The sequence below is a fragment of the Pinus tabuliformis genome, chromosome 7, assembly GCF_031772625.1.
Source record: "Pinus tabuliformis cultivar Carrire ecotype Pingquan chromosome 7, CPIR1, whole genome shotgun sequence".
NCBI lineage: Eukaryota > Viridiplantae > Streptophyta > Pinopsida > Pinales > Pinaceae > Pinus > Pinus tabuliformis.
In genome coordinates this window covers 493438882-493461458 of record NC_142293.1, presented here as the reverse complement: position 1 = coordinate 493461458, position 22577 = coordinate 493438882, and the positions used below count along the sequence as shown (strand labels likewise).

Sequence of the window (22577 nt, the reverse complement as noted above, 5' to 3'; positions counted from 1 at the left end):
AGTTTTTACAAAAACATAAAGCTGGCTGCTCCATAATAAGAATGTGGGTGTCCACATTTACATTATAAGTTCATTTAGTATTTATATCTATTTTATTATGTTCTAAAGCCATTGTGATTACATACAATTAATTTTTAACTTTTGAAATTTCTAAAAATTCAGAATTATTATTATAATAGAAAAATTATATTAAAAAAAGTTTAAAATAAGTTTTTATTGGTCGTCATAATAATTTAGGCTTTGTTACATTACTATGGGCTAATATCATGACTTATCAATACCACATGCCCAAAAACCATAATTCATTTCAAAATCAAAATATTTTATAAATATTTTATTTTAATTTAATTTTATAACATTTTTTAAATTAAAACTTAATACCTACAATATAACAAGATTCTTAATTATAGATATTTACCTCCATTTTACCATAAATATTATTAAATTGTAAATAGGTTTTGTTACAATATCACCACCAATACTACGGCTTATTAATACCACTTCCCCAAAAACCATAACTCATTTTAAAATCAAAATACTTTATTTTTATTTTATTTTATAACATTTTTTAGTTAAGTTTTAGTTGCATTTTCTTAATGCATAGTCACATGATGTTGCAGAAAGGGGTTGATGTAGCAAAGCCATTGATGAAATTTTACAAAATTGCATAGAAACCTATCAATAGTGCAGATCAACTACCACTCACATGTTAATAGCACTAGCGTTCACAAATAATTATGTTTAGCATAAAATACCATAAGTCATATCAATGGAAAGTGTGTTTATTCTGTGGAGAGGTGCATTCTACAACTTAGTAGGAGGGGATGACAATCTAGTAGGTGGAGATGACAGCCTAGTAGGAGGGGATGTGTAACTATGTCACGTCTCTGATAAAATAATAATAAAAATAAAAAATTTAATGTCAACCCAAAAAAATGAAAATAACCATATAGATTAAAAAATTATAGTACAATTCAACATAAAGAATAAAAAATCTTTTAATATTTCTTTTATAAAATGAATGAAAAACCATATCCTATGGATATATTAAAAATGTTAAAGACAAATATTTCTAAGTCAAAGTTGTAATATTTGCAAATATTAGTTTGATGTAGTTTTATTATAATTTTTTTAATCATGTCATATTAAAAACATCATTAAATCTAATATTAATATTAAAAAATTATTATTATTATTATTAAAAGTAATATTTTGTTTTTAAGGAAAAAAATCGTAATTCCATTAAAAAGTTTAACAAAATTACATTTTGCACATACACCAGCCAAGAAACTGGTGCATTCTAAGATTGTCCCAATATTGAAACAAGGAAAGTAAGAATGCCCAACTGTTATAGGAAAACCTGATATAGTAGACTATCCAAAGTACAGAGAGCTGCCAAGGTTCCAGAAACCAAACCATCCAAAATAGATAGCCAATCATAGACATTGAAACCTATCATGCATCTTGTGCCATTGAAGCCTTTCCAGGGAAGGAAAAATACATACAAAAATATGGAGTTTCAATGTTGAGGAGACTAATGGAAAACAAAAACATAATTAAACAATCAACCAAGTGACCAGTAACCAACATATCAACATCGTAATCAAAACAGAGGCAAAAAGAAACTAAAATCATGGGGCTAGTACTAGCCCCCCATCATCCTAAAACCTGTCCTCAAAAGGCCTGTGGTAGTACTCGTAGTGAAGCAAAATAATGTGTTCTGTTACCTGCCAGAGGCCCCTGTCCGAGAGAATGCCTTCTTTAGAAAGCTGGTCTGCTTCCCTGTTTCTTTCTCTGTAAACATGCCTGCAAGAGAATTGTACAAAGTTAAGACATAACCTTCTGATATCCATAACAATGTTTTCCAAATAAATGTTCCTGCATTTTTGCACACCATTCACCCAATTTACCACCAACAATGAGTCTCCCATAATTTGTAAACATTCACATCCTTTTTCCCTAGCAAATGCAATTAAAGATCTGCAAGCCAATGTCTCAGACTTGTTATTAGTACCGATGCTTAGGCCAATTTTAACATGATACGCGTGCCGAGAAGAAATAAAGAGAATGAAGCCACCACCCGCCTGAAGCCCGTTGTTTTGAGCTGCCCCATCAAAAAAATCCTAGGGAAATTCAACATTGATAATTTCCTATCTGATTTGTCTAATAGGAGCGATGCATTTATTATGAGGATAATGACTTAGAATAATAGTGCATTCTGCTACTATCTTCCTAGGATAAGAAACAAGATCTCTAAATATCGACTGGTTCTAGGCAATTCAAGCCCACCAACATATGATGAAGGGTAAAGCACGCACCAACCTATTTAAATGGTCATGTTCCCATGTTAACCAGACATCAACAAAGGGTTCTCCATTCCATCAATAAGGAGAATGAAGGATAGTCTAACACTCTGACCAAATTTGTTGAGTGAAAGGGCATAAGACAAACAAATGGTCTAGAGATTCACCCGAATTTTTGCAAAGCAAGCACTAGCCCGACCCAACCATATACCTCTTCTGCATTACTTCCCAAGTGGGAATTTTCCTTGCCATTATACACCACATAAGAAGTTTCAATTTGGGTGGACATTTTTCCTTCCACACAACTTTCCACCACCATTCATGATTACCAGGTCTATTTGAGATATGATGTGGATGTATCCTAGTTATGGATTATAGATACCTTGGGGGGATGAGGTCCAAATTAATTCATCATCTTGATCGTTTAACCTGATGAAACCCCTTTCATGTGCTCCCACATAATGCCTCCATTCCTCACGGAACTCCACATGCATGTTTAAATTTTCTACAGTGAGCCAACCTTGTCTCCAAATTGTGGTAGAAAAAGGATTTGAAACTTGTGAAATGTGAGTGAAACCCTTATCCCGAAGGAAAATAATTATTTCCTAAGGGAGTAGATGATGAAACTGACATCCAGGCCAAGGGTCATATCCCAATCTGTCTTTGACCATTTCCAATCTTCCAGGCTAGATAAGAGGCGATCAGATCAAAAGAGTTTAGAACCGCCCGCCAAACGATTGAAATATTTTCTTTTGGATTGACAGGGAGTCTGATCCAATTTTCAAGAGACATTGGACTAATGTATTTCTGCAAAACAAACTCCGACCAGAGACTATTTCTGGACAATATACGCCAACCACCCTTTTTAGTTAGGGATTTTTCAACATAAAAGATATTCTTTAGCCCCCAACTCCCCAACAATTTTGGATTTGCAATTTTCATCCATTTGACCTAGGGTAAAGTGTTCTTGTCCTTCGTTCTGCCCCAAAGGTATTTCAAGCAGATCATCATCACTTTTTCCAAGACTCCTTTCGGTATCCAGGTAAGGGCCATCCAATAGACAAGGATGGCTTCTAACACTGATTTTATCAAAACCAAATGGCTAGCCCGAGAGAGGCATTTGTGACTCTAGTTTGAGAGCCTCTTCTCCAATTTTGCAATTAGCCAGTGCTAATCTTGAATTTTGTAGTATTTTGGCTTAAGATGGAAGCCTAAGTATTTTAGCCTAGCTTCAAAAGTCAAGACAACACATGGGAAGAAAGATCTGATATTTTGAATGTCTTGGTGCTCAACATTATCAATGGTTATAGATGATTTTAAGATATTGATGACCATGCCAGTAGCTCTGTAGAATAAGCCCAAAATATCATGAAGGAATTTTAGTTCATTTAAGGCGGTATTGCAGAAGATTAAGACATCATCGACAAAAAGAATATGGGAGATGTGCAAATTTTGAACAATTCTTATGCCTTGGAAATCTCCTCTTCTCTTTGCCACCTCAAGCATTCTACTTAAACCTTCAATGGCAACAAGAAAAAGAATTGGGGAGAGAGGGAACCCTTGATGCAAACCTCTCCCAGCTTTGAAAAAATGGGAAGTTACCCCATTGATAAACATAATAAAAGAAACCGAGGACATGCATCCCATAATCCAGTTTATGAAAGGAACTTCAAATACAACTTGAGTGAGGATAATACGGATAAAAATCCAACTCACACATTCATAGGCCTTTGATAAGTCTAGTTTGAGAATTCCCCACTTCAAATTCTTGGTTTTGATGTTGTGCAATCCTTCTTGGGCCACCCCTATTGCTTCATGGATCTGTCTACCATCCAGGAAGCCGAATTGTTCACAGGAGATAAATTGAGAGAGGATTGGTTTAATCCTCATGGAAATCACTTTGTCGATGATTTTGTAGATGAAATTGCAAAGTGAGATAGGTTTGAAATATTCAAATGTGGAAGGGTTGTCATCTTTTTGGATCAGGGCGATGAAAGTTGAGTTTAAGGCCAGAATAATGTGACCCTCCTTCTTGGATTCATTTACCACCTGTAGGAGATCCTTACCAAGGAGCTCATAGAACTCTTGAAAAAAATCAATAGTCCATCCATTAGGTCCAAGGATCTTGTCCTTCTAGAAGCTGGACAAGACATCTTTAAGTTCGTCAACCAAAAATTCCTCCATCAAATTCTGATTTTCGTCCTCCGCCACGAACCTTAGAAAATGGTAAGAAACTCTAAGAACATCGACAATTTTGGCTCCTATGGATGCAGAAAGAAAGCCTTGGAAATGATCCTTGCCTAGTTTTTCCAAACCATCGAAGTTTGACACCTCCCTTTCAAGAGGATATTTAAGCCTCCAAATTGTATTTACCATCCTCTAATTCTTCGCATATGCTTGGAGGAACCTAGTGTTATCATCCCCTTTTACAAGCTAGATGGCTCTACTTTTTAACTTCCATTATGCTTCTTTTGCATCTAGAAGCTCCTTCCTTCTTATGAAGAGCCTTCCCAAAACTTTCCTAGAACCCTGATCATTGAATCCTTCATCTGGTAACTCTAATAAAAGAATAAATTGATTTTCAATTGTTCGAAATTCCTCCTCCTCCTTGAGTTTCTTCTGATAAGCCCAAGACTTTGCAAAAGATTTTATTTGTTTTAGATTAGCAATGAATTGGTATGCTGCTAAGTTTTCTACACTTGCATCGAAAGGACTCCAATGTTCCTTTACTAGATATAGGAAAGAATCGTCCTTGAGCCACTCAACATTCAATTTAAAAGGACTGGAAAACTTAAGGGAGTTCCCTTTCAACTCTAGGATAATAGGTGAGTGGTATGAAACTCCCCCAACCCCAACCTAATGATGAATAAGAATGAGTTGATTCACTAGGCCAATTGCTAATAAGAATTTGTCTATACGTTTTGCCACTATATCATCCACTACCCCGTAGTTCCTCCAAGTGGGCTTCAAATGAATAGGATGTAGATCAATCAAATTGGAGGAGGAAAGGTGATGAAGGAAAAAACCAGACAAAGGAACCAGTCTGGCACACACACCCCAAGATTCAGAATCACCAATGGAGAAATTGATATCCCCTCCTATAATTAGGTTGTTTCTCTTAGCTATTGATGGGTCAAAGAGTTAGGTCTAGAACCCCACCCAATATTCATGCAGCACATAGATATTCAGGAAAGTAAAACTCTTCCCCAATTCCACCGAAAAGCCTCCATCCTAAGGCCAGAGGGGACACTCCAAGTGTTTTTGGCCTATATTTTTTTAGAGTCTCATCCCAGTGCTGATCCCCCAGGCTGACCTCTAACATCAAATCCTATAAATTTCTAGAAGGGAAATGTTTTCTCAAGGAAATCCATAATAGAGTCCCCTTCCCCCAGCATTTCCTGCAGAAAAATAACCTCAGGATGCTCCACTTGGATGAGTCATTTTAGCACAAGATTTTTGAGGGGGCTTGCTAACCCACGAAAGTTGAAAGAGACTATGATCATTGGATTACTCCACATTGGGCCTTTAAAGCTCTAAGGGCCCGATCCATGGATGATTATTTTCCAGATACTAATTACTCCCTAGCTCTAGCTTGGGGAAAATAGATGTTTGATTTCCTACCCCTACCTCTCCCAAGGAGGGGCGGGCCAGGAACAAAGCCAAGACCACTAGAGGGAGGGTCAGGAAAAGGGTTGATTTGTCATGATATAAGGTCAGAGGATTCATAGTCTAAGATTAAAGAGGGGGTAACATTTTCCTAAGTTACACATGACACGACACAAGAACCCTTTTGCAAAGAATAGGGTGGAAGTGGTATATGGGAGACTCTTGCCAAAATATTGCACAATACACTATCTAAATTCACATCCATGTAGGAAAACAGATAAGAAAAAAAAGGATTTGTCGGAAAGGAAAAAGAAGTAGCCTATGAGGCGCCCAAATGGGAAGGATTAGAGACCATGACCTCTATTGAAACTTGAACAATGGAACAACCTGCATCAGGAATAGGCGTGGGGTGCGATCAGATCGAGACCCCTTAAGCAAGTTTCGCCCCCCCGAAATCCTTTGAAACCTCAACACTTTTGATCTGATGCTCATCATCTGTAATATCATCCTCCCCCGAGATTGACTGTGGGATGCTCTGTCCAGTCATATCTAAAGCTTGTCTCGACTCTATTTGTATCCCCACACTTGGTTTTTACTAAACTAGGAACCTTGACAGCAAGCTTTTCTGGATTCCCCAACCCCGCCAAGCCATGAAGGTTCTTCTACTTCTTGTTTGGTCCTGTTGCTATCTGCTTTGGGTTGAATGAAAAAGGGCTACTGTTTGCTAAATGTTCATATTTATGGAACCTGTTAGATCTGAATGGGATCCCTTCATAATCCAACTCCACTAACGACTCCTTCTCCTTACCTATGTTCATGGTTTGGTAAAGCTTCTAGGTCAAGTCCAAATTTATAAGTATTTTGGCCACCATGAAATCCTTGGTTTGCTTGTAAAATTAGCATGTCACCAGAAGCTTTGCATATTCCACATGTGTGCTAGAATTCCCAGAAGGAGGAACAAAACTGGCATAATTTTCATTTTATCCCACTGCGAATCAAACATTGGAGTCCATGGTTTGAAAGCAACCAGAGTGGAGTTGATGAACCTAACCTCCTTTTCTATCTTCTCAGTGTTCTACTATGACTGACATATAAGTTGAATCCAACCATTGACCAAATGACAAACCTCGGGGGAGGTCGAGACCTTGCCATTGATGTTCATGTCATGCCACTGCTCCAGGGTACCTATGCTGAAGATCCTCTTTCTAGCTCTTCCTACCAAATATTTTTTTGCCAACTCTGCATCTTTTGACATTTCGATTTCATCTCCAACACATAGATAGTACTGGATAGGACCGTCTTCACTCTTCAGGATATTTTCTTTCTTTTTCCCTTTCTTTAAACTTCTTTTCCTGCTGCCCTATGTTGAAATATGTAACTAGGTCCGGTCTTCATAATGACATGTGTAATTATGATTTTATATATCTAATGAAAAGAAAATAAATTTATTATTATGCAAATTCAAGCTTCTGTGATCCATATTTTGATTATTAGAAAACACTTTCGGAAGAAATCACATTGGTAGATTTAGGCCGACGTGTTTCAAACTAACCTATGTGGTTCATCATCAGGACTTGAGGCATGGGTTTCATGCTCAGAGAATTTATAGGTCAAGCACCCATTGAGTGCTTCTAGGTTTGTTATAAAGTCATTGAGTCATTTCCATGTATGAGTGACCCATTTGGGCATGTTACATATTGTAAAGGAAAATTTATTGAGTCATAATCAAGTCAAAAGACCCTCCAAGACCTCGTCATGGCACAAAGTTCAAGCTGGCCTAAGGAAACTTCTATTTGGCCTAAAGGAAGCAATTAGACGCTATGTAAAGAATGCCTCAAAATCATTTTTAGGACACACTCTCACTCACACAAGTTCAATCATAGAGACAAAAAGAAGTGCGAAGAAGAGGAGTTCAAAGGAAGGAGAAGAAGTCAAAGTTTTTGGTTTTGTTTTGGGCTACTTCTCTCCACATGTGCGAAGGAATTAGGGCACATTTTGTTGCAATGAAGTTGAGATACAGAAGTGAAGTTAGTTCACCAAGAAGAGTTTTTATGGAAGATGAATTCTCTAGGAGAGAGAATTCACCGAAGCGAAGATGAGAAGTTGCAGTTTCTAGGAAAAATCGAAGTCGCAGTTGTAGTTTCTAGATGCATTTTCTGGGTAAGTGGAAGTTGCAGTTTCTGGGCAAGTGGAAGTTGCAGTTTCTGGGTAAGTGGAAGTTGCAGTTTCTGGGTAAGTGGAAGTTGCAGTTTCTGGGCAAGTGGAAGTTGCAGTTTCTGGGTAAGTGGAAGTTGCAGTTTTGGGCAAGTGGAAGTTGTAGTTTTTTGGCAAGTCGAATTTGCAGTTTCTGGGCAAGTTGAAGGCGCAATTGAAGGATAGGTGAAAGTTGTTTGAAAGAGGAGCTACTCAAAGAAGGAACATAGACTTGGTCTTGGAAGGGTTCTTGGTCAAGGGTCTAGGTCTTGGAATTCAACAATTAAAGATTCTATAAGAAGAAGAACTTGTTGGGTTTTCCTCTCAAGCTTGGAGAGGTTGTGGCCTTGACTGATCGCCTACATCTTTTGTCCTTTGTCTCATTGTTCTTTATTGTTTGATAGTTGTTTAATTAAGAATAACACATACTAATAATCAAGTACAAGAAGAGCCTAATTAAGAAAAGTAAAAAGTCCTCACAAATAGTTATCATTAGAAGAGAAATCTCCTAATTCTCATGCCCTAGATTTCTCAACATGGTATCAAAGCTAAGTTAACAATTCAAGGAAGTGCAAATCAATAAAGAAGACTCAAGGATCAAAGTTTGGGAAAAGTGTCAAGGACATCAAAGCATCACGAGGATTCCCTCATCTCCAATACATTTCAAGGACAGGGATCACATCATCATCTTGAAGATATTCAAAACCGTAGTTCGATCAAAGGAGCATTATTGAGATCCACACTCAATCATCACCTCAAAGAAGGAGCTCTCAAAGACCCTATCTCTACTCAAGAAAGGAAGAACTTTAATTTGAAGCATCTTGAAGACTGCTAATCCAAGGGTAGCTAAATCAAAGGCATTTTCATCAATATCCCTCTCTTTGAAGCAAAGGATTTCATGTGAAAAGAAAATCCTTATCCTTGAAGAAGATCATCTAAGAAGCATCAAGACAACATCAAGAAGTCATCAATAATCATCAACAAATGGATCAAGTTGAAGAGTTCATCTTCACTTGACAAGTAAGTATCTTTATTCCTATAATTAAATTTAGTAAAATTACTTCATTTTGCAAGGAGATCAACAAGTTGGTTGGGTCATCAAACTTCCTTGCATGGAAAAGGAGGATAGACTTAGTCCTCAAGGAAAATGAAGTTATTGATCATGTCAATGGAAAAGTATCCAAACCATCTGAAGGGAAAGCATTATCTAAATATACAAAAAGGATATAAGGGTTGAAAGGATCCTTATAGAATCCATCAAGGATTCCCTCATCCCATATGTAGCAGAGTTGCAGACATCAAAAGGGATATATGATAGGCTAGCAAAATTACTCTCTGAATGCACGACAAGAAAAAAACATATCACTAAGATCTTATCTATGCAAATTGAAAGCATCAAAGGGACCGGTGAAGGAATATCTACATGTCTCACAAAAGAATGTCTAATAAGGAATCAACTTCAAGATCTAGAGAGATGATATTCGATAAAGAAATTATTATCATTGTTCTAAATGCTCTAACTGATGAACAAGGAAACCTCATATCAAATGCCTATGAATAGGAGAAATCTATCCCATTGAATAATTTGTGGTCACTATGCAAGAGTGAAAAAAACAAGTTGAAGGAAAAAAGTGATACAAGATCAAATGAGAAGGGTCAAAAACTTGTTTTCATGTCAAGAAGAAAAGGGATATTTGGCAAGGTTGGTCCTCATAAAAAGAAAAAGATAAATATGTCTCAAATCCAATGTTATGGATGTCAAGGATATGGGTACTAGAAGAGAGGTTATCCTAAGCTCAATAAGGACAACAACAAATGAAGAAGGGAAGAATCCCATATCACTAAAGAAGTGGAAGAAGATGAAAAGAAGAAATTCAAGAAGGAGGAAGCAAACTATCTCTACTATTATTGAGATAATTTTCCTCACCTACTTCTTCTCAAGTTTTTTTGTCCTTTGTTTTTTGTTTTTTGTTTTTTTGTTTTTTGTTTTTTGTTTTTTGTTTTTTGTTTTTTGTTTTTTGTTTTTTGTTTTTTGTTTTTTGTTTTTTGTTTTTTTTTTTTGTTTTTGTTTTTGTTTTTTTTTTATAGAGTATAATTGTCATGTTAGGAATCATTAGAAGTGTCATAGGATGCATCATGTTAGGAGATGGCATCATAGAAGCATACGATTGAAAGCAAGAGCCAGTGACATCATCATAAAGATGCATGAAAGATAGTGTAAATAGAAGTCTATGGTTGTCACCTATATACCAACGTAGCTTTCGATAACCTCATTAGAAGAATGGGAAAAATAAAATCATCTAGCATAGAATTCATTATACATCATTCAAAAGGGGCATTTGCAGGATGAGGATGATCAAGATCCTCCGTTGGAATATTCATTGGAAGGTTCACCTACTGGAAGAAGCAAGTGTCTCACCGAGAATTTCAACTTGTATGGAATTCAAGGGATGATGGTATGATGTCAAAATAAGTGAAGAAAGTCAAGGGATTGAAGTTCTTTCAATCAAGGAAGTTGTTGAAGGAAGTCTATGTGACCTAAAGGAATAAATGAGGTATATATATATATATATATATATATACATACATACAGTAATGTCACATGGTTGCAGATATTATGAATGTTCTACTTCGAGAGCAAAAGAAAGGATCTCCTCCTTTGGAAGGTCTTGGAAGAAAATGTGTGAGGAAAGAAAAGAAGAGATCATGAAATATGCAACTATGGAAAAGGAAATCAACATCCAAGGACTGAAATATTTGACTATGATATCTCCATGAAAGATATGAAGACACCGATGAAGTATGAAAAAGAAAGAGACCCTTGGTAGTATATATCTTTTGGAGATGTGTCAATATGTATGCAAGATGCTGATCTAAACAAAAAGATGTCACCAGATGAAAGAACATCACAAAGGTAATTCTTATTTAATGTTCATTTCTTATTTTTGAACGATATCTGGATGGGATTATGCAGGGTTGTGAAGGAAAGAACTACAAAAGTCTTCTAGAACTGAAAATCATGTGGCATGATAAAAGGTCCTTAAAAAAACATTATATGAAGAAGGCAACATGGTATGAAGGATTACCAGATATGGACTAATGGATCACTTTCCAATGAAAGGAATGATGACATGACTGACTCATGGATGAAAGTGTTGGATGGTATGTGCCTTGCGAAGAAGTCCCAAAAGATGTAGACTCTATAACAAAGAGGAAATTCATGACATCAAAGGAAGGAGTTCTACAATAAGTTGGTTGTCCCATGATCTCCACCCGAAGAGCTATTGAAATCAAGTCCCTGGTCAAGAGGGAGCTTTGTAAGGCCCCTATTTAAGAGGGATCTTGGGTACATTCCTGTCTATAATAATGGGTGCATTCCTTTAGTAGAATGGGTAAGTCCTCCCTAAGTTGAGAGGGAGAGATATACACATCATTCTTGTCTTCACTTAGGAATATGAAATGGAGGACTGGGCAAACATCTGACATTTGATACTCTTTAAGGATGAGTTAGGGAATCCAAGATAAGATTAGTCTTAAAGGACAAATATTCTTTGAGGACTGAGAATCTAAGATAAGAATAGTCTTGATGGAACATGTTAGTGTCAGTCTTTCCAGCCTTCCTCCAGTGATCAAATATGCTCTTACAAAGTGATCTCAGAGTGTCAAGGTCAAATTTTGTCATTTCAAAGAGTTTTCAAGCAAAATTTGGTCACTAGGCATTAGGTCTAGGGTTTGCCCAAATGTCAGTCCATGTCATCATTCAGCTGAGCCTATCATCATTCAGAGGGTTTTCATTATCATGTCAGTGTCGAATGAGTCATTTTACACCTTATTCATGCTTCAGTTGTGCCTAAGTAAGGTCATTTCCCTCTCCTAGGGTTTTGAAGGCAATTTCTCTTGGGCGGCTAAATAATCAGAAAAACTCATATCATGATGTTCATACACCTTCCCCTATCCTTAAAATACCCTATCAGATGCTTCCCATCACTGAGATCCCCCAAAATCCTCATTTTTGCACAAACCCTAGTTTCTAGCTACAACCTGGCAATTTTCTAGGTTGGGCCTGTGTTTTGCCCTTTTAGACCCCTTCCCCTCGCTCAATCTCTGAGATTCCACTTTCCCCTACTTCCTAACATCCCTCCCCACTCCCAAAAATTTCCTCAAGAATTTAGAAGCCCCCTATCCCCTTCATTTCGCTTCATTTCGACAGAATTCCTTGTTTCACACATCGGGACAAGTTTCACTCAAATGATGTTTCAGAGCAATCAAAGATGAATTTTGGGAAACTGAGAGAGGTTTTTGTCCAAAACATGCCAAAGAAGAAAAACCTCCTTCACTTTTTGCACAGGTGTCATGGTTTGAGAGAAATGTCAAGAATACCGTTGCCTCAGGAGAATCAAAGACACCTCTGAAGTGACCTTGGGAAAATCAAGTTTTCTCCTAGCTTGGTTGGCCAAATGATTTGCTTGATGGGTAAAATGATAACTAGACATAAATATATTTCCAATGAGCTATCATGAGCTCAATTTGGGGTTGAGGAAGGCATTCAAAAGTTGACTGCAACAGCACTCTTCTTTCAGGCAGCCTCATTTGGTACTTTTTGACCAGTCTTGGGAGATTTGATTTTTGATAGGTCAAATCAACTCCAAATTGAAAAATTCCAGTTGGGTTGGAAATTAGACTCAAAGAACTTTCCAACGAGCTATCTTGCGCCCGATTCCGACACCGGGAAGGCCTCCAAAAGCCTCCTGAAAAAGCGCGACCCGTTGGGTGGTGCGCGACCCGTCAGAGGGTTGTTTGCAGTGTAAAAATACAACGTGCGCGACCCGTTGGGAGGGGCGCGACCCGTTGAGCTGTCTCCCTGCAAATCACTTTAAATTTGCTTAAGCGCCCTCCAAATCATCAAATTGCTTGAGGAAGGGTCTCCCAACTTGGAAATGGTTGCTGGTCATGTTTATAAGACATCATGAATTTGTTTTGAAGATCAAATTGTGCAAGAAAAGAGACTCCATATGGCTGCAATGTTTGATTGTTAAAATGTGCTAGGGTTATTGCTGTTTCATATTTTTCCCTTGTAATTGTTTCCCTATTTCCCCTTTTCACTTCCCTTGTATTTTCATGCATTTTCCCCTGCTAAATTGTAAAATACATACAAACCCTACCCCTCTCCCTAAGCACTAAACACTCAAACCCTAATCCTACTTCTCCATATGCCCATGTAAACACATGAATTTGATGATGTATATACAGTAATTTTTGCAAATGTTTTCCCTATATTCCCTGTTATATACATGTATTCCCATTCTCCTTGTAAAATGTCCCTCCCCTAACATTCCCTTCATGTTCCTTGTCCCCTTGAAACAGCAAAGAAATCAGCATTTAAAGGCAGAAACAGTAGTACATTTTGTCCTCTCAGCTCTTTAAAACAATGTCAGAAACCGAAACCTATGAGCAGAGTGATGACCAAGCATCAGTTTCCGCGATTGAGGTGCAGAGGAGGCCACATAGGGGTGGAAAAGGTGGCCATCACAGGAGAAAGGAGCCCACTTCTTTGACAAGTTTACAGGCTTGTCTCATGGCAGTTTCATGTTTTCAGTACATGTCTTGTTATGAGTTTTGTGAGAGGATCTCTCGGATTCAGCACCACCGAGAGCTGGCCCGCCTCTTTGTCTTGCACTTGCATGAAGGACATGTCAACCTTGCCGGGGTGGATTTCACTTTGACACCCGAGGTGATTGCATAGGCTACAGGGATCCAAATGTTGGGGAGATATGAGAAAGTCCTTGATGAGCTATGGAGGATTCGAGGAGACCGAATCTTGAACCGAAGGAGGCAAAAATTCTGAGTGCTGGAGGAGAACTGAGCTCCATTGTACAGTCTTTGACAGAGGGATTTTTAATGAAAATTTCACAGCTCTGACTTCTGAGATTCATGTGGTATGTTAATTTAGCATAGGTGTTTCTTGTGTTTCATATGTAATCTGTTATGTTCCATTTCACTACATGATCATATCTGATTGAACAAATGAAGTGTTAAAGTGAGAATTCATGCCTGCCATGCTCCGCTTTTAAGTTTGTTCAATTCAATGTTTTCTTCTGTTTAAGGAGGATTCAAAGTTATTGTTTGCCCTCCTTAGCTCCTCACCAGTCTTGCCATCCCATTTAAATCTAGATTTGGTGCTAAATTTCTTGCCTACCTTGCCTCAGTCGATAACTTGTGTTGTTCGTTATATTTCTCTATTTTAAGCTGTGATTTTGCCCATGCAGCCCAGAAAAACCCCGTTATTTAATTAAAAACCCCAAAATCAACTCTTTGATAAGTTTACTAGCCTAATATCAGTGTTACTTTATTGGTCATCTCCCTAATTGAAGATTTTAAGAGATAGACCGGAGAGAGCCTTCTCCTGCCCCGTAGGGCTAGCTACGGGGCTGAATGGTTTGATGTTGCCTTGAGGTTTACCTTTCTCAGCCTGAGGTGAAATCTCAAGCGCTAACAGAACACACATTGAGAACCCGTGTAGTGTATATTCCGAGAGAGACAATGATGAGGGTGTCTATACATCATTGGTCTCACAAACGTTGTGCTCTGATCTTGTGGAGAAATATAATTGTTAGTCAAGGTCTTGTTATGTGACAATGTTGGTTGATATGATGTTATACAGATGGGTTACTCATCTGACTCTTCTTATGAGAATTATTCAGATTGAGAATGTCCAAGTACCTTGTATGGATTATGAATACCTCCCTTGTTAAGAGGGAGTGTTGAAATATGTAACTATGTTCGGTCTTCATAATGACATGTGTAATTATGATTTTATGTATATAATGAAAATAACATAAATTTATTTTTGTAGGACTTGAGGCATGGGTTTCATGCTCAAGAGAATTTATAGGTCAAGCACCCATTGAGTGCTTCTAGGTTTTTAATAAAGTCATTAAGTCATTGTAATGTATGAATGGCCCATTTGGGGATGTTACATATTGTAAAGAAAAAATTATTGAGTCATAATCAAGTCAAAAGACCCTCCAAGACCTCGTCATGGCACAAAGTTCAAGTCATCCTAAGGAAAATTTTACTCGGCCTAAAGGAAGCAATTCGACCCTATATAAAGAAGACCTTAGCCTCAATTGGAGGACACACTCTCACTCACACAAGTTCGATCATATAGACAAAAAGAAGTGCAAAGAAGAGGAGATAGAAGGAAGGAGAAGAAGTCAAAGTTTTGGGCTACTTCTCTTCACGCGTGCGAAGGAATTAGGGAAAATATTGTTGCAGTAAAGTCAAGTTATAGAAGTGAAGTTAGACCGGCAAGAAGAGTTGTTCTGGAAGCCAAATCCTCTAGGAGAGAGAATCTACCTAAGCAAAGATGAGAAGTTGCAGTTTCTAGGCAAAATAGAAGTTGCAATTTTTGGGCAAGTCGAAGTTGCAATTTCTGGGCAAGTCAAAGTTGCAATTTCTGGGCAAGTCGAAGTTGCAATTTCTGGGCAAGTTGAAGGTGCAGTTGAAGGATAAGTCGAAGTTGCTTGAAAGAGGAGCTACTCAAAGAAGGAGCATAAACTTGGTCTTGGAAGGGTTCTTGGTAAAGGGTCCAGGTCTTGGAATTCGTTAATTGAAGATTCCATTAGATGAAAAATTTGTTGGGTTTTCCTCTCAAGCTTGGAGAGGTTTTGGCCCTAATTGATCGCCTACATCTTGTGTCCTTTGCCTCATTTTTATTTCTGGTTTGATAGTTTTTTTATGAAGAATAACACATAATAATCAAGTACAAGAAGAACCTAATTAAGAAAAGTAAAAAGTCCTCAAAAGAAATTATCATTAGAAGAGAAATCTCCTAATTCTCATGCCCTAGATTTCTCACCCCGTGCAACACCCTATTCTTCACCTTTGGAACTCTTCACAAGGACTAAAAGGATGGATTCTCCGTGATGTGCAACCAACAACTGAGAACCAATTTCCTTCGGGAAAGGGATTGTACCCACTTCCTGCTGAAAGTGGAAACCTTCAGAAACCCCACCCTTAAGCCCTGAGAGCCATTGAGAAAGTAATGAGAAAATCCCATAACTTTCCACAGCTCCAAGACCTATTTCACTGGGGAGTGTACCTTGAGGCCCAAAAATGTCTGATAGATCCCCCCTGCTCGTAGAATAATCGACCCCTTTTCTTACAGTGGTATATTCTTCCCATAAAAAACTTCCTTTAGGAGCACTGCAATGGATAGGGGATAGAAAGGAAAAACAATTAGAGGGCCCAAAAGAGGATGAAATACATGAAAATAAATCTGAGCCTGCAGAACAAACACTCATATCCTTTAGGCGTTCAGCGACATGCATGACTGAATCGGAAGGTGAGTCTACTTGTGGGTGTAAACGCCATCATGGAAGAAAGTTGATACCCTCCACCAAGCTGAGTGCCCCAAGAAAGATTGACGTGGAAAATAGAGACCCCTCCATTGGAATTTCTGGCTCATAGTCCACAAGGTCCAAATCCATCGACATCTGAATGATACTATGCCAACTCGTTGGAAATGGGGCATATAGTAAAACTAGGAAATGGCAGAAAGTTCAAGAAAATCCCAGTGCAGATAGTAAAAAAATGTAATGGTGAAAACCAAGTAGCAACACGTTGACCCGAAACCCCTACGAGTTAGCAAACAATGGAATATACACTTGCTGATCTAGAGGCATCGTAGATACTGAACCCTCTAAGAAGAGAAGCAACCTGATAATGAACCCTAGCCTCCTTTGATGTTGTCGAACCCTAATCGCCTAAAAATTTCCATATCGACTCCCTCATAGCTTCGAAATCAATCCCCCCTACTCCTTAAATCTAATATTTATTAAATTTAATAACTTTGGATTAATAATTTGAGGAAAGGTTTACATCTTGAGGGATTTGATCCCTCTCGGTGCATGATAGGTTCATAGTTAGATGGATCTAGGGTGGTTCTCACATAAACATAAATGATCTTTTAAATGTGTTTTGACAACATATTGATCTATTAAATTCGTCCTTCATCACATACCCCTTGAACCAATGCATTGATGAATTCATATTACATTTAATAATAATTACAATATTATATTTAATTATAAAGATAAATGGCCATGTTTTATAATTTTCAATTTATTTTGTATATGACGATTACATTTGAAACCAAATAAAAATAGTCTTATAAAAAATATTAACCAATCAATAAATATAATTTTTTTTTTAAATAAAAAATAAGTTTAAACTTTTAAAATATTTGAGTTAATATATATTTGTATGCTAAATTTAATAAGCATTATAAAATTTTTGTTTAAACTTATGAATTAGAAAGTCAAACACTAATTTGACAAAATAATTACAATATACTTTGCCATAGGGAGGTATAATACAAATAAGAAATAAGAAATTGCAAACTGCACTAATAACTAATTTTTTCTTTCTTGTAAGTTGATATTTTGTAATACCTCACAACAATATTACATCATATACATCAATCATCATTTTGTCACAAACATATGCTATGATAGGTGGTTTCAATCTTCCCAATGGGAAACTAGATGTTGTTGACCACCTACCTATAGAATAAGTAGTCCAGTATTTCAAGAGTCTCAACATCTGAAGCATAACAAAAGATTCTACTACATAATCCCAGAACAAAAAATTGACAGACATTATCAAACAACTAGGCATCACAAGAGGTTACTGGAGAAAAATCTTGTGCAGTAGATCTCGAAGGAGTTGACATAGTAGGGATGCAAGGAATATGTCTCTCAATCTGAGCCAGACCCATGTCCATTATTTTCATATAGATATGTTGGTTTCTTTGTTGTTGTTTCACATCTTCCTGACTTGCAAAAACATTATAGATTTCATCTTGTCTCCCATTAAGGACCCTACCCAACAGAGTTTCCATTCAAAAATAGAAAGACAAAGCTTGATAATATTGCCTTTTCCTTCCCATGGTATGACCAAGGTTGGGAACCCACTATCTTATTTCCTCAATGACCTCTGAATTAGAGAAGGCTTGCCTATCTCTCATTGTTATGGTCTACAAGTTCTGCATTTCACTCTGAATTTTTTAGGGAACCGCAACATGAAAGTTTTCAGCGGCCTCTTGGGCTTATTGTTAGGCTCGAGATTAGCCTTGGGGGCCATGCCCTCCCTACCCCCCACTCTAATTCTCATACATTGCCTCTGTGTTAGAGTTGACTGATTGCAATTCCATGGGTAAGAACCAACTTGGCTAAAAAAGGGGGACTGAATGCAAAAATGAGACAAATAAACAAGCATGAGAGGGGAGAGGCCCTTTAGAGAAACAACACCGCTAAGCCTAAATAAAAATCGACCATTCGAGGTGTAATTATAGTGAAGCAAACAAACCCTTATGAGATAAGGTTAGGCACTAACCCAACAAATATATAGGAACCCAATTATACAACAAGCACAACTTGAAAACACTTGAATCCAGAAATCCACTCGACCCACAAAGTCTAGGCCATAAACCTCAAAGAAATTAGCAATTAAGTAACCAAATGAAGAGTCAAAATCAAACTTAGAAATTCTAGAAAGTTGTGAAATTACCCGAGGAAATGAGACTATCGAATGATGAACACCGAAAGCAACATCAGGTCTCTACATATTGAATCCTCCATGGGTGACTAGAACGTAGGATTGTCATATATGTTCATTTCTTGAACTACTAACACCCTTTATGAGCCCCCTGTCTCGAGGATTTAAAGCACCATTTCCTTCCACATAGTTGGCACAAGCTTTCCTTCTAGAGTAATGAATTGGAGGGATAGATCACTTGGTTGAGGATTTGAAAAAAATCAAGACTAGAATAGAAATAAGGCCGCGCTTATGCCCAAAATTCTCCTGAAACTATGTCCAAATCTCACTTGTACCAGCAACAATCAAAATTCCCATAGGGACGTCGTAAAGGCAAGATTGTCATGCTCCTTGGCTCCTACCTTTAACTTACCTCATGAGTTACAACAGGTGAAATACTCGCATGTATTGCATGCACAGGGGTGGCCATGCCACCCCCTCCATTTAATTCACTCTATGTTCACAGGGTAGCGGGAACATGGCCTCGAGCCAACCAACTCCTTGATACTCACCCCCATCAAGGGGGAAATAGCTAAAACTTAATCAATCAAAGATGGGAAAATTATTTACCTCTATTCTTTACTTGTGCTTGACAAGTCTTTTGTCATTTGTTCACTAGTTTGCACATTCTCCAACACTTAGGTTCTTGTGCATGCTTTAAGGTTTGTTGATAGAAAAATTACAATCCCCCTTCTTCTCTGCATCTTCTTTGTCTCTCCAATATATGATTACCATTAAACCTACAAAATGATAAATTCTTTATGACAAGGCTGTAATAGTACCCCCTATGCCTATAATAACTAGAGAAATGAAACCATGAGGCGGGGGTGGGCGGGGAGATGATAAGAAATTATATTGGCCATCATAATGACAAAGAGGTAAATTGGAACATCATTAATAGATCAAGCAAATAAAAAACACATTAGCTCATAACTTCTTTCTGTTGATTAAAAGATGGAAAATTTTTGTATTCAAGCTTTTGTGATCCACAATGAATTAAGCAAAGTCTTTCGATAGAAATCACATAAGAGAAAAGAAATTTGGCCAATGCGTTTCGAACCAACAAGTGTGGTTCATCATCAGGACTAGATGAAGAGGCAGACCATGGAAAAGGCTTAAATAGTGAGCAATGTTAAATGATGGGAAACATAATGTAAATAAAAATATCAAAGTGATAAACAAATAAAGCATGGAGATGACTTCTTCTATGCTTTGCATAATAAGACTATGATCTATAATATTACTCCTGCAATACAAAGCATTGAGTCAATAATTACCATTAATAAAATAAATATTGTCTATTAATTAATAAATCTCGTTAATCAAGTAATAAATCTAAATAATTAATATTGCTAAGTGTTGGAAGTTAAATAAGTGGCATAATCACTCGTTTTAGGGTAAATCAGTATAAGGAATGATATTTGAGACTTAAATTTTATCCCAAAATCTTTTGCCAATTCACAATGCATCCAAATGACTATATGTTTGCACAAAATAACCAAAAACGCATCTATAAAGATAGAGAGAATGTATAACAATGGAATCGAGGGTTAATCAATTATTAAAAGATGATTATTCATGCATCCAACCAATCTTAGACCCAAATCAACAATGTTGGTGAAATATCCTACCCAAATTGATCTTCGTTCCCATGATGAATTATGCTTTATCCCAGGGGATGAAATTGGCATCTTTGGATTCGAAATAGATTATGACAAAGAGTGTTACAAGTCTATACTACTTATTAATGTTTCTGTGAGATCTCTAATTCTTTCAATTCCTTTTGATATATATAGTATGAGACATACTGAATATACGAAATTTATAAAATAAATGAAGTTGTTGAGAAAAATACACCACATATGCAACCCCATGGTAGAGCACATTGCTTAATTCATCGCTACATTCCCCTATTTGATTCATTTTTCTATTGGTTGTTGCCTTTGCTTGTGCGAGGTATAATATTTGTGTGTGTGTAGATATAGACATAGATATATATCAATTTCCTTCCCAAGGAAAATAAATTACTTCTCATGTTGATATGCTATTGTAGTTTCCCAACTAATGCATTTTGACATCATAGGCATGTTACTAGCTTTTGTAGGGGTTGTTGAGGTTTCTTAAGGTAAAACACACTTGTTTCCTTAACATGTTGTTGCACTCCTCCATGTAACAAATTTAGCTCATTGGGTCTATCTTTAGTACTTTTATGATGTTGATAAGCACTATAAGATAAAACATATCACTTGATATGTTGCAACAATTTTTCCATTCATGCAATTTACCTCGAGAATATTGGAAACAATAACGGAACTTAATAAAATTTCCACTCAAGCTAAAATTCATCATGTTTTCACTTGGCATGTGGGTTGGATTGCTAATGAAATGTGTTTTGGATCCTAAGATAAATAACATAGTTGCCTTTGTTGCTACATGTTTGTCTTAATTTTTTTCCTGACTGGTTTACAGTGGTGAGTATAAACCTAACATTCAAATTCCTTAGTTAAATCATGGTTAAATCACATTCTTTCTCACTTTCTACACTTCCTCAACTAAAACATTATGCTCACTACCTTATCATGCTAATCCCTTATGAAGTGTGATCTATCTTGGGCAACTATTATGTTATTTAGGTAGTGAGAAACCTTTTTCAAACATTCCATAATGGTTTAAAGAAGCCCTAGATCATCACATTGAACCTTAGGTTGCTTATCACTAAAATGCATTACCCAAAGGCCACTTGGATCAAAATTTAGCTGGATGGGTTTCGATTGATCAATGTCATTGTAATTATTTGGACAAATATAAATGTTTCTTTCTCCTTTAGAGTAAGTATGGATGCATCTCTATCCTTTAGAAGTGTTTTATTATGATTGCTAGTGAATGAATAAAATCACTCTATTCATGAGCATGATGTTTTCAACATGATTAATATTATTTAAATATCTAGTTCAAGAGCTTATGTTTTCTTTTGTGTAAATTAAAAATTATGTTGATTAACCAAAATACTAGAGCAACATACTCTTGGATTTGCCCTGGTTTGTCGATAAGGAACCATACCAGTGACAACATTTTGGATTCTGAGATAACCATGCATGAAGATTAAAAAAATTGAGTGTTCGGTCCAAATAACTCTACAATTCAACCTATCAACAAAGATATACATAAAAACATAAGACCCGAGGTGAGAAACAAATAAATTGCACCTGATTATGCTAACAAAAATGAATCCAATAAGATTACTTCAATAAGCATCTTTCCATTAATAGAAGAACTACCAAAATGAGGAGTAAAGTCAAGTTGGTCTTCAATTCATTGGAGACACCTATCCATAGATTGAAAAACAACATAATCTCATCTAACACTAGGATAATTCCCTTCTTAGCATTGTTGCAATCCAAAAAAAATTGCCCCAGGACTGTCTTCATCTACCAATACAAGTTGACCATTTGTAGGCATTGGTTGTGCGTCCCTTAGGTATGATCATAGTCAGGTACCCAAGCAATAACTTCTTCTATCATATCTATGTTGGATAAGCACCTTCTTTCTCCAACGATCTCCCTTTCTACTTTCTCAACTTGTATATGATGTAGTGTGAGCAAGTGGAATAGATTGTTAGATGATTTGGTTCACTATCATGCTTGCGAACTCCCGTGGGCCTAATGGTAGGCAACACCCCAACGATACCTTTCTCTTTGCTTAGGAATGGTTGACATGCCAGAATAAGACTGGAATAAAAGACTAAAAGCTTGCGAAATGAGGTGGATAACTTGAACTAGAGACCCTAACCACCTAATTTTACACAAAAGGAGAGGGAAGCAGAGGACAAAGCACCGACAAGGAGTAATAACTTCCCATATTTTAGGATAGAGCAAAAGG

At 37.0% G+C, this 22577-nt stretch overlaps 1 protein-coding gene across 1 annotated transcript in view; it reads right to left on the bottom strand.

Moving 5' to 3' along the window:
• Nucleotides 1-1661: 1661 nt before the first annotated feature.
• The window catches only part of LOC149248189 (polyadenylate-binding protein 2-like), a 41339-nt gene continuing 20423 nt past the window's right edge, over nucleotides 1662-22577 (bottom strand). The window contains exon 6 of the mRNA XM_089448115.1: nucleotides 1662-1806. Within this exon, the coding sequence (XP_089304241.1) occupies nucleotides 1662-1806 (145 nt within the window). The remainder of the gene's footprint in view (nucleotides 1807-22577) is intronic.